Source organism: Canis aureus, chromosome X (genome assembly GCF_053574225.1).
Source record: "Canis aureus isolate CA01 chromosome X, VMU_Caureus_v.1.0, whole genome shotgun sequence".
Taxonomy (NCBI): domain Eukaryota; kingdom Metazoa; phylum Chordata; class Mammalia; order Carnivora; family Canidae; genus Canis; species Canis aureus.
This window is the reverse complement of record NC_135649.1, coordinates 2,016,774-2,028,313: the sequence shown is the minus strand read 5'-3', so window position 1 is coordinate 2,028,313 and position 11,540 is coordinate 2,016,774. Positions and strand designations below refer to the sequence as shown.

The following is an 11,540-nucleotide window of genomic DNA, read 5'->3' as shown; positions in this document are numbered from 1 at the left end:
AGAAAACTCCGACTCGAAGTGGCTTCACTGGGAACTCATCAAATATTAAAAGTGATGCCAAGCATACAGAAGTCCTATAAGAACATAAGAGAAGGGAAAAATTCCCAATTTGTTTCATGGGGGCCCTGATACCAAAACCAGATAGACATTACCAGAAACCTATAGGTCAACACCCCTCATGGACACAGATGCAAAAATCCCCAAGAGATATTAGCAATGGCGAAAGACAGCATGAAAGACAATTTTGCATCCAAGTTTGAGAACAAGGCAAGGATGTGCATTCTCACCGCTTCTAGTCAACATTTGGTTAGAGGCTCTAGCCATCGCAATAAAGCAAGAAAAAGGGGGATCCCTGGGTGGCTCAGCGGTTTGGCGCCTGCCTTTGGCCCAGGGCATGATCCTGGAGTCCCGGGATCGAGTCCCACGTCGGGCTCCCTGCATGGAGCCTGCTTCTCCCTCTGCCTGTGTCCCTGCCTCTGTCCCTCTCTCTGTGTCCCTCATGAATAATAATTTAAAAAAAGCAAGAAAAAGAACTGAAGGGCATACAGATTGGAGAAGTGGTAACTGCCTTTATTTCCAGAAGAAATGACCGTGTATGTAAACTATTCCAAGGTGTTAACCCCAAACAAACAAAACCCAAAGAAACAAAAGTGAAAAACCACCAGAGCTTGGTTCATTCCTTGATTTTGGCACCAAACCCTGAAAACAAAAACCTGCTGGAGCTAACAAAGGAATCTAAGGGAAGCTACCGCATGCAAAGCCGTTATTAAAAACTCAATTGCAGGGGCGCCTGGGTGGCTCAGTCAGGTAGGCATCTGCCTTCTGCTCACGTCATGATCTCATGGTCCTGGGATCGAGCCCTGTTGGGCGTCCCCACTCTGCAGGGAGCCTGAATCTGCTTCTCCCTCTGACTGCCGCCCCCCCGCCCCACTTGTGGTCCGTCAAATAAATAAAATCTTCATAGAAAAATAAATAAATTTTAAAAACTCAATTACATTTCCAGAAACTATCGATGATCAATTAGAAAATGAAATAGGGGCACCTGGGTGGCTCAGTCAGTCGAGCGTTGGACTCTTGATCTTGGCTCAGGTCACGATCTCAGGGTTGTGAGATCGAGCCTCGAGTTGGGCTCACGCGCTGGGCACAGCGCCTGCTTAAGACTCTCTCTCTCCCTCTCCTCCTGCCCCCCCTACCCAGAAAGAAGGAAAGAAAATGGAATAAAGATCCCATTCACCATAGCATCAAAGCCCGTAAAATACATGGGGGTGGAAACAAGAGCCTCCAGAAGACTTTTTTTTTCAGTTGTGTGCGGGTGGGGGTGGCTGGGGCCCCGTGGTTAAGGACCCCGAGCTGAAAAGCATCGGAAACACTCAGGCCCTTCAGTGCAACAAACTCCAAAAGCACAGCCGCAGATTGAAACGTAAGCTTTTATTCCTCTAGGACAGCTTGGACTTCACCAACGCCTAGCTTCGTGGGCATGTAGTGTGACTCATGACTGCGGACACGAAATCATCGTAAGCCTGTGCTACCTTCGAACACGCTCAATTGCACAAAAGTGGACTTGCTTTGCACGCGTGAGTCCCGTCTTGTTTCCTGCCCCCCCCCCCGCCCCGTCCGGCTTTCCACCTGCCCGACTTCCTGGGACTTCGCGCGGTCTGGGTAGCACGAGGTCTGGGCCTAGCCCCACCTTGGGTCGTGGCTCCTCTGTCACAATCAGTGCCTGGGCCTGACACCGAGCCAGTGGCCTCCGGGGCCTACCCTGGCTTGGCGGCCGTCGGTGGGCGCACCCAGGGGTGGCCTGGCCAGCAGGCGGTCACGTTAGCCTTAGCTCCCGGGTCCCTGGTGCAGCCCGCAGACAGTGGCCTGGTGAGAGGGGACGGGGCACTGCTGGCCTCTCTGCGGTGTCCTACAACTGTCACTCGAGCCGGTGAGCTGAACCATGGGATGGCCACACCTTACTTTTCCAAATTATGAGGGGCCGGGAGGGCCCCGGGCCTCGTTTGCTCTGCTCTACAGAGCGGCCACTTGTCCCCAGGGCTCCGGCCAAGTGCAAAGAGAAGGGCAAAGGTGGGCCCCGCGCAGCTCTTGGGGGAGCCAGCTCCCTGCTCCGCTCCGTGCCGGCAACCCCGCTCACGTCTCCTCCCCGGCCGGGCGGCCCGCAGCCCCACACGTGCATTCCTCCCACACCCCGGCACCCCTCCGACGATCACGGCTTTCCTGTCCCCCAAATGATGGAATGACGGCGGGCCTTACGACCTGTCCTGCCCTACTGACAGCTTCCAGCAGCCGGCCGGGGTGGCTCCGAGCCCGGCCCGTGCCCACGCCCCTGGAGCAGCTGGGGGGCTCCAGCACCTGCTCTCCCTGTGAGGAGGCGGCCCCCACCCCCCACCGCCCACGGGCTGCTGAGGATTCGAGAGCCATGAGAACTTCCGACTATGAGAACTTTGACTTCCAGGTTTAGGGAATGTGCCAGGTGCGCAGATCAGCTCTGGAATTCATCACTCTCCTCGGGCCGCGGCCTGTGCTGGTGCTCCCCTCCTAGGTCTGCAAAGGGGGGAAATGCCAGTTAGGAAACGGGGGCGCCCCCGGCTGCCGGGAGGCCTGGCTCGAGGGCCGGCCGCGCTTCCTTCTCAGCTCCTGGGCATTCTCGGGAATTAGGGCTTTCTCTTCCTAAGCAGCACTGCTTCCACTAGTCCCCGGGAGGGAAAATACCCGCTGGGGCTTTGTGTGTTCTGGAAGCAGGGGGCGGGGGCAGCTGGCAGCCCCAGGCTAAGGGGAGGCGTTGCTGTCAGGGGGACGTGAGGGCGCTCGCACAAGGCCTCGTCCAGAATACACAGCTTCCCGAAGGGAGGCGTGGGGGGCAGGCTGGGCTTCTAGCCATCGTTAGATGGGGTGGCCTGCCTCTGAGCCATCCCACACCCTCGGGGAGCAGGGGCCTTGTGCAGGCCCGGCTGGAACAAACCCTCCGCTGTTTGGGGCTGGCACGAGGACGCATGCCTGAGCGGCCCTGGAGGCCGGCCATCCAGCTGCAGCACGTCGCAGCAGCAGGGGCCCCAGAGGGGCCGGGGCCAGCTACCTGGGAGGGAGCTAGAGGACAGCAGCTGCAGGCTGTCCAGGACCCCGTCCTCGTACAAGGCCAGCTTCTGCACCATCTTCTGTCGGGCCGGGTTGATGACGATCTGCGGTGGCTGCGATGACGCGGAGCTGCTCAACAGTGATCCTGGCGGGGGGGGTAGCCCTCTCAGCTGCAGCAGCCACTGTCCCTGGGAAGTCCTCAGTGACGCTTCTGGCCTCAGCACTCTTCCCACCCCCAGCTTAGCTCCTGGCCCCCTTGGGACAGGAGTCCTCAGTGCCATCGGTGAAGGAAGGGCCTGGGAGGGGCCGGGCTGTCGCCCCAGCTCCTGGCTAGGCCAGGAAGCCAGTCCCGCATAAAGCCTTCCTTGTTCCCGGCTTTCAGGAAGTCAGCTCCTGGCCTCGTCTCACCCACCTGGAGGTCAGGGCTGGGAACCGACTATGGACAGAGTGAGATGGAGAGTGGGCGCCTGGGGCTCTCCTCCCGAAAGGCTGGGGGTCCCTCTCCCGGGTCCCCGCACCCAGGTACCTTCCACAGCTGTCAGCTGGGGCCCTGGGCCACCGCCCCAGCTCGGCTCCTGGCTGGCGCCCCCCCGAGCACTGCCGGCCTGCCCGAGGGGGGCTGCGGCCCCCAGGGTGGCCCCCTGCGCAGGGCTGCCCGGCAAGGCCAGGCCCGGGGGGCAGCTGGGGCTCATGTGCCAGGAACACAGGGCGGCGGACAGGCCGGACACACTCTCGTCGCTCTCCACGGGCTGGTTGGGGCCTTTCTGGAGCCACTCCGTGGCCTGGGCCGGTGCTCCCGACGGAGCCGCCAGGGGCTGCCGTGGGCTGGCGCCGCTGCTGGGGACGGACACGTACGAGTTCTCCTGCGGGGACGGGGGGCCGTGGTGGGCAGCCTCTGCTCCTGCCACTGCCACCGCCACCTGCAGCTTCTCCAGACGCTCGTACACCTGCAGGGGGAGACGGGGCTCTCAGGGCGCCAGGCCCAAGCGGGGCTCCCCCGGCACCCCCGGTCGGGGCACAGGGCCGCTCCGGGTCACCTGTGGCCTGTGTCGGGGCTTGGGCTTCCGGGGGCCCCAGGGACCGCGCGGCCGGCCTACCCTGCAGCCGGGGAAGCTCCATCCCTCGCCTGTTTAGCCCTGTCACGAGGAATGCCGAGCAGTCACGGCCGCTCAAACCAGGGCCGGAGAAGGGCTCTTCTCTGTCCCCTGGGAAGCTAAGCTCACGGCCCTGCTGCCCTCACAGGGGCCTCTGCATTCTCGACGGCAGGGGACAGAGGTGAGGGGCAGGAGACGCAGGTGCAGTGGCGCAGCGCACCCAGCACGGGGCGCCGTCGAGGCCCTTTCCCTGCGCGCCCCGCCGGGTGGGCTCGGGCCGCCCCAGCAGAACTGAAGGGCAAGTGGAAAAACGTCTGGAGACGCTGTCCCCAGAAAGAGGCCTGGCAGGTGCCACGCAGGGCTCGCTGCAGGGCGGCGCCGTGTCTGATGGGCCACCCCCCGCCCCGGGGGCCGCCAGCCAGTCACCAGTGCTCCCCCCGGGCTACCTGGGTCATGGGGGGCCTCCTCTTGGCCCGGCGGTGCAGGCAGCAGCAAGCCAGCTGGCCCAGGACCAAGCCCAGCTCCGGCGGGCACGGCCCGGGCCTGGGGTCCAGGTGCTTCTTACAGATCTGGCTGGCAATCGGGGCGGCCCAGGCATCCGTGGCCAGGCCTGCTTGGAGTGTGCTCTGGGTGCTTCTGAGGGTCACCCCGGCCTCCTCGGCCTCCTCTTCCACCAGGTCCTTCTGTGGGACAGACACTGTGAGCGTGGCCGCTGACGGGGCCGCGCCTTCACCCCATTCCCCGGGCTCTCATCACTGACTCCTGAGGGCTTTTTGGACACTGATTAAGCACCCATGGCGTGCCCAGCACTGCCCCAGGCCTGAGGGGTGCAGCGACGGAGCACCCTGGGCCCACCTTCACGGAGCTGACCTCCTGGAGCGGAAGAGACACCAACAAGCCTGGAAACCAACGGGAAGCTTCGAGGAAGGGGCGCCTGGGCGGCTGCCTTCGATGCTGGGATCGAGGCCCACGCCCGGCTCCCTGCTCAGCGGGAAGTCCGCTTCTCTCTGCCTCCCCCTGCTCATCACCCTGCCCCTCTCTCGCTCACTCTCCCTCTCAAATAAATCGATAAAATCTCAAAAAGAAAAAGAAAGAAAACTTCCATGGAGAGGCCCACGGTGCTTTGATCAGGGCCTGAGCAAGTAGCACGTAGGAACCTGGGCGCCGGGATCTGAAGGCACAAATTGGCCAGAGGTCAGAGGCGAGCGGCAGGGGGGGCGGGGGGGAGCACCCCACAGAGAGGTACCCAGGGGTGCAGCCGGGACTGCAGGCCATCTTGTGTTTTGAGACTGGAAGGACCAGGAGGAAGCACCTGGGTGGGAAGGGACCTTTTGGGCAGGAGGAAAGGCTCGAACCAAGGTGCTGGGGCAGGCAGCAGGGCTAGCTGAGCTTGGAGGACAGAGGACACTGGTGATGGCGGGACCCAGGGAGTTGTGGTTAAGGGATCGGGCCTCCGCCCCAAGCCCAGGGGGAAGGCAAAGAGCCTTCCACACTATCTCTTGTTTGTTTTGCAACTTCGCTTAGGCCCTGGCACGGAGAACAAAGAGGAAGGGTCCAAAGAAGACCAGAGAAGGATCCCCGGGGAGCCTGCCTGGCTCCACCCACTGTGCCAATGGGATGTGCTGATGGATGGAGAAGGTGAAGGAAGCGCTCCCGAGGGGCTCCCCAGTTCCAGCCCTGACCCTCCGAGCCTCGCTAACGGACAGAGACAGCCCCAAGCCCGGATCAGGGGCAGCAGGAGGTAAACCAGCCCCAAAACGTAAAGAACAAACGTTGACCGAACGCATTCCGGGCCCTGGAATCATCTGAGCACGGCAGGTGCATGAAGCCTCTTAGCATGTGGGGCCATGGGCCCCGCGACGACCAGCAGGGCTCTGCTCCAAGACCACTGTCGGGCCGGGACCGGAACCCAGGCCTCCCGCCTCCTGGCCCCGTCCCAGCGCACAGTGAGCCAGACCGAGCCAGACAGAACCGGGCAGCTCCCTCCCAGTATGCAGCGCTCCTCAGCTCGCCTGACTTCCCACCGCAGCCTCCCCCAGGGCCCTGTGTTCTCTTCTCCCCTGCGCTTCTGGCCCCACTGGGATCTCCCCTTCCCCACTCCCAGCCCAGGTGGGAGCTGGAAAGGCCCATAGCATCTGCAGAAGAAAGACAGGTTTTTCCTCAGCAAGGTCAAGGGAAGCTGTCTGGAGCCCTGCCTACTTCCAGAGATGAGTCAGCAGTAGCAGGGGCTGGCTTCTGTGGGGCACTGCACTCCAGATCATTCCACCCTCCAGGGCTGCACCTGTTGGTTATCAGGAGTGGCGCTTCCCTGCCTCCCCTCTGCCTCTCTCCGTCCTTCCCTGCCCCAGCTCAGAACGCTCACCAGATACTTGGTCTTGGCACCCTGCGTCCTCACAGCCCTCTGGCCAGCCAGGGTCTCCAGCACAACCTGGAGAGGGCAGGATGGAGAGTGTCGCAGTGCCTCCTGGGATGGTGCTGCCCCAGGGCCTTGGCAGGGAGGGCCATGTGCGGCGGGGCTTGTGGGGTGGACGGGGGCGCCCAGCCCAACGAGGCGGCCGAGGCTGACGGGGGCCCGGCCCTTGGACGGGCCGCCGAGGACTGGCTGCCAGCAAAGATGAAGCCACGCGTCATGGGGCTGACGCTTCGGCGGTTTGGAGGGCCACTTGCAGGGAAGGGCCGAGATGCGGGGCCGCGGTGGGGGCCGGTGTCGGGGACGGAGGGGCCCTGGAGCTGACGCCGCAGTCAGCTTCCTGCCAGCTCGCTCTCTGGCCTCGGAGGGCACCACCCGGGCCCTCCTGCCTTTGCTTGGCCATAGCGCCCGCACCCCAAGCCAGGAAAGGGGCCGGTGGCTCACCACGCCGAAGCTGAAGGTATCCGTGTCCACGGCCAGTCTCCCCGTCTTGACGTACTCCTCGGGCAGGTAGGCCAGGGTGCCGCGCACCGTCCGCGTCCGGGCCACTGTGCTGCTCTGGCCGGGGTTGGCCCCTGCAAAACGGCTGAGACGGGCCAGGCCAAAGTCTCCCAGTTTGGGCATCAGTCTGTCATCCAGGAGGACGTTGGAACTTGCGGAGGGAAGGAGCGGTGTCGGGTGGGCCCGGGCCAGCGCCGCACCCCACAGTCGCCTGGCACCGACAAAACTGGACTTGGGGCTGCCGCCGGCCTGCACCTGGCCCATGGAAAGTGGCTGGCGCCGCCTGGTGGCCCGGCCGCAGGGTGCGGTGGGGGGGCTCCCTCACACAGTCTGGTCCCCGCTCATCAGCGGGGCCCACCTTGGCCTCTACTTCCACACCTGTCCCAGCGGGCCAGGTACTCAGTGACCCAGGGCCCCTTGGGCCTCAGAGAGCAAGTGGCACTGCTGCCTGCTGGCAGAAGATTCAGGAACATCATTCCCTTGCCAGAGTCTCTGCTCTTACCGCTCTTGGAGGCCCCAGGGGCCTGGCTGTGTCCCGCCCTCACCTTTTTTTTTTTTTAAAGATTTTATTTATTTATTCATAGATGCAGAGAGAGAAAGAAGCAGAGACCCAGGCAGAGGAAGAAGCAGGCTTCATGCAGGGAGCCCGACGCGGGACTCGACCCAGGGTCTCCAGGATCACGCCCTGGGCTGCAGGCGGCGCTAAACCGCTGAGCCACCTGGGCTGCCCCTGCCCTCACCTTTTGATGTCTCCGTGGATGAGGCTGGGGCTGTCCTGATGTAAAAACTGAATGGCCCGTGCTGTGCCCAGAAGGATGTTCAGTCGCTGAGGCCAGGAGAGAGGGGCGCAGGCCTCGGTCTAGAGAGGCAGAGGGAGCAAAGGGGCACAGGAGAGGCTGGGAGGCCACTGTGCCTTGACCCCAAGCGCCCCTCCGCCTGTCACTGTGGCATCTAGAGAAGCCACTCCACTCTCTGGGCCTGTGTCCCCTTCTGGAAAACAAGGAGCAAAATCTCCACGAGGTACTTCACCAGAAGGTCGAGACTAAGCTATTCTAGTGCTTTGTAAGGCACGCCGAGGAGGGGCCCGTGGCCGGGGACGTGCTTCCCGGAGCCATCATCCAACTGGGCGCTCCTCCGTGCTTGGCGTTCACCCCTCGTTCCTGGGGTGACCGGGATGTGGTCAGGGGCACTGGCCCCACCTCCCCCAGCACGGCGTGCTCGTCCTGGGAGCGGACGTGCCCCGTGTGTCCTGGGGGTGTCACAAGAGGAGGGCCAGCTGCAGATCCAGACGGTGCAGTCTGCCGCCCCAGGCCGCCTTTATTCAAGGGCGATGCTGACCAGACCCTTCAGCCACTCTGCTTGCAACAGGGACAAGCGTGAGTCAGGGCACTGGGTCAGTCACCCCCTTCTTAGAGGCGCCATGACCCAGGCGCCCTGGCCCGCAGGAACGGCCAGGGACAGAGCACAGGGAGCGGTGCCAGGGAAACTGGGGGCCCGCCAGGGCCCACAGCCTGAGCCCAGACCTCGCCTGCTGGTGGGACCTGCCCAGAGAGCCTGGGGCTGTGTGCCCCCTGCTTCGCCCGGGTGCTCCGGGTGCCGCGGGTCCGGGGAGGCGTGCCGGGCCAGGGAAGTCTACCTGGAAGTGCAGGCGGTCTTCCAGGGAGCCATTGGGCAGGAAGCCGTAGACGAGGCAGTAGAAGCCACTCTCGGCACAGTAGCCAGCAAAGTCCACAATGTTTGGGTGACGAAACCTGCTTGAAAGAGTGCGACCCGCTCTGGCCCCCGGCCTCCACCACGCTTTCCATGTGGACGTCGTGGGGGTGGGCTGGGCCTGACAAGCTCTGAGGGCCTGAGGGAGCCTGGTAGCATGCTCGGTGGTCCTGGAGGCCACTGGAACCCCCAGCTGACTCTCCCCGCGCCCCCAGCCAGGAGGGGTGCCCCCAGCTCACCGTGACAGTTGTTCCACTTCGGTCAGGAAGCTCTGCTTCACTGTGGTCCACTCCAGGTCTGCCCCCTGCAGCCCCCAAGGAAAACGAGGGCGGGGAGGCAGCGTGAAGCTCGTGCGGCCAGGCTCGATGGCCACTCTCGCTGCCACCCGTCCTGGGCCCAGCGCAACCAAGGTGCTGGGAGACCCTGAACTGGAGAATCAGAGGGCTGAAGGAGGGCCACGGGGAGGTGAGGGTGTGCGGACAAGCTGCCAGGGCCTCCGTGCGCGTGTGGGGGGCACTGCTACACCCACCTCCTTCAGCCTCTTCACCGCGTACAGCGTGTTCCTCATCACCGCCCGGTACACGCAGCCGAAGCCGCCCTCCCCGATCTTCAGCTTGTCCGAGAAGTTGTGGGTGCCCTGGGAGATCTCACTGAGGGGCCAGCAGAACGGAGAGGGGTGGGCTCCCTGCAGGAGCGACGCTGGGCTCTCTGCGCTGGGCTGTGGGAGGAGATGGAGGAGCAGGCGGGGGCCTCTGTGCCCGTCCCCGGAGAGTCACAAGCGCCCCCTGCCCAGCTGCCTCCTGGCCGGCCCTCCTGAGCTGCCTGGGGTCCCCAGCAGCATTTTTTTGCTCGTGTTGACTGTCCCCTGGGGGTGGGACCCACTTACCTTGGTAGAGGAAGGGGCTGGACGTGGCGGTGGCGGCTGCAGGATGCCAGGGCTGTGGACAGGACCGAGCTCAGCCCCAGAATGGGTCTGGGAGCCTGGAAAAGCTTCACAAACACACCAGTGAGAGGCAGGCGGGCCGCGACGGTCTCCGGCAGCGGCGACGGTCAGGGCGGCCCTTCGCGAAGGTCCGTCAAGCCCGACACCCGGGCCCTCTTACCTGGGGACGGGAGTGTGGACGCCGACGCCGTCGGCAGCTTCCGGGGGCGGGGGACGTCGGCCTCACAGGGCGCAGGGGGGCTGCTGGGCCTCGGGGCGCTGGTGCTGGGGGGCAGGAGGGGGGCGGGCGGGTGCCCTGGGACGCCGGGGAGGGAAAGGGCGGTTAGGCCCGGGCGGCGGGAGGAGGAGGAGCCCCGTGGGAGGCGCCCGGGGGCCGGGGTCGCGGGGGCCGGGCCGCGCGCTCACAGGCCGTGATGATGTCCCGGGCGCGGAGCAGCTGCAGGTGCGTGAGGATGCTCACGAGGTCGGCCACGCGGGCGTTGCGGTTGATCCAGGGCCACAGGACGCTGGCCGTGCGCTGCCCGGAGCGCTCGCACAGCCGCAGCTCGGTCTGGTCGCGCACGATCAGGGCGGCTGCGGGGCGGCAGGCGTCAGGCCCGGCGCCCGGGGCCCGCGCGCCTCCCGCCCCGGCGTCGCCCGCCCGCCGCCACCCACCGAACTGGCACCAGTCGGCGGGCTCCAGCGCGTCCATCACTTTGTAGAAGCGGCACATGACCCAGGGCGGCACCTCGTACAAGAAGTGCTGGGCGCCGGGGGCCGCGGGGTCCCCCGGGCCCGGCCCACCGGCCATGGCCGCCGCCGCCGCCGCCGCCGCCGCCGCCGGCCGGGCCTCCTGGGGCCTCTCGAGGCCGCGGCGGGCGCGGGCCTTGGCCGGCGGGTCCGCGGACACTGACTCACTTCCCCTTTAAGCCGGCCTCGTGCGGCGCCCGGCGGGGCGGAAGGGGCGGGGCCCGGGCCCGCCGCCATCTTGCCCGCCGCCGCCGCCGCCGCCGCCTCGGGCCTCGGCCACACGGGGGCGCCGCGGGCAGGCCGTGCGCGGGGCGGCCGCGCCCCTGGGCCAAGAGGCGGCGAGGCGGGCTTCCCGGAGGCGGGGGCGGCGGCCGCCCGAGTGGGGCCCCGAGGGGTGCAGGGCCGTGCCGGGGCCCTGGCGAGGGGCTAGCGCCGGCGCTCGGGAGCGGCACGGGAGGGCCCCTTGGGGACGTGCGGCCGCAGTGGGGCGGCGGGCTCCGAGCGCCCCCTCCCGCTGCCTCCGTGCTTCCGGCCCACCGGGCAGGCCCCCGAGTGACGAGGCCACGGCGCAGCGTCCCCGGGCGCCCGGCTCGGTCCGGCCGCGCGCAGGTCTCCCCGCGGGACTCGGGCCCGTGCCCCCGTGCCCCCGGGCTCCGCAGCTGCGCACTCCGTCGGCTGTGCCGCGCGCCCCCGTTCCGGCCGCCCCTGCTCCCTGCTCATTTCCCTGAAGGCGCCCGCAGGCCACTTCGGCCCCCAGGCCCGCCGCCTCCCCGGGGAGCCCCGCGCCCTGGGGCATGCCCTTGTCTGCCTCCCCGCTACGTGGGGGAAGACCCCCCAGGCAGCAGCGCCGCCTTCCTCCTTTGTCTCTCCAGTTGCAGGACCGCTGGCCAGGCAACTGGTCACCGGCCTGCCCCCCTCCGTCCTGACACCAGAGGGCTCCCCTCCAGGCTGTGCTCCCAACTGGGGCCTCCACGGGGCCCCCCCGCCAAGAAGCCACAGCCATTGCCAGCCACACCCTGGGCCCCAGTGGCTTCTCACGACCACGGCCGTCACAGAGGCTGCGGACTGGTACGGGAAG

At 65.8% G+C, this 11,540-nt stretch overlaps 1 protein-coding gene across 3 annotated transcripts; it reads right to left on the bottom strand.

Moving 5' to 3' along the window:
* Nucleotides 1-1,413: 1,413 nt before the first annotated feature.
* IRAK1 (interleukin 1 receptor associated kinase 1) lies at nt 1,414-10,547 on the bottom strand. Of its 3 annotated transcripts, none has more exons than XM_077889487.1 (14): nt 10,388-10,547; nt 10,139-10,306; nt 9,894-10,028; nt 9,677-9,780; nt 9,320-9,508; nt 9,030-9,094; nt 8,717-8,831; nt 7,821-7,939; nt 7,024-7,291; nt 6,532-6,597; nt 4,616-4,852; nt 3,602-4,022; nt 3,077-3,220; nt 1,414-2,544 (listed from the first exon to the last, which is right to left on the bottom strand). In XM_077889487.1, the coding sequence occupies exons 1-14, from the start codon at nt 10,521-10,523 to the stop codon at nt 2,483-2,485; spliced, it is 2,229 nt and encodes a 742-aa protein (XP_077745613.1). In that variant the 5' UTR covers nt 10,524-10,547; the 3' UTR covers nt 1,414-2,482. The 3 variants fall into 3 exon arrangements, with proteins under 3 accessions (XP_077745613.1, XP_077745614.1, XP_077745612.1); XM_077889488.1 differs by having other exon boundaries at nt 7,024-7,231; XM_077889486.1 differs by having other exon boundaries at nt 7,024-7,231; nt 10,139-10,540.
* Between the last annotated feature and the right edge of the window lie 993 nt (nt 10,548-11,540).

Coding starts and splice junctions, on each gene's coding strand:
- IRAK1 (XM_077889486.1), bottom strand. CDS start 10,523: ATGGCCGGTGGGCCGGGCCCGGGGGACCCCGCGGCCCCCGGCGCCCAG. Junction 9,509..9,676: donor CAGCCCCTTCCTCTACCAAG/GTAAGTGGGTCC, acceptor CTCCTCCCACAG/CCCAGCGCAGAGAGCCCAGC. Junction 9,095..9,319: donor CGGTGAAGAGGCTGAAGGAG/GTGGGTGTAGCA, acceptor TGGGGGCTGCAG/GGGGCAGACCTGGAGTGGAC.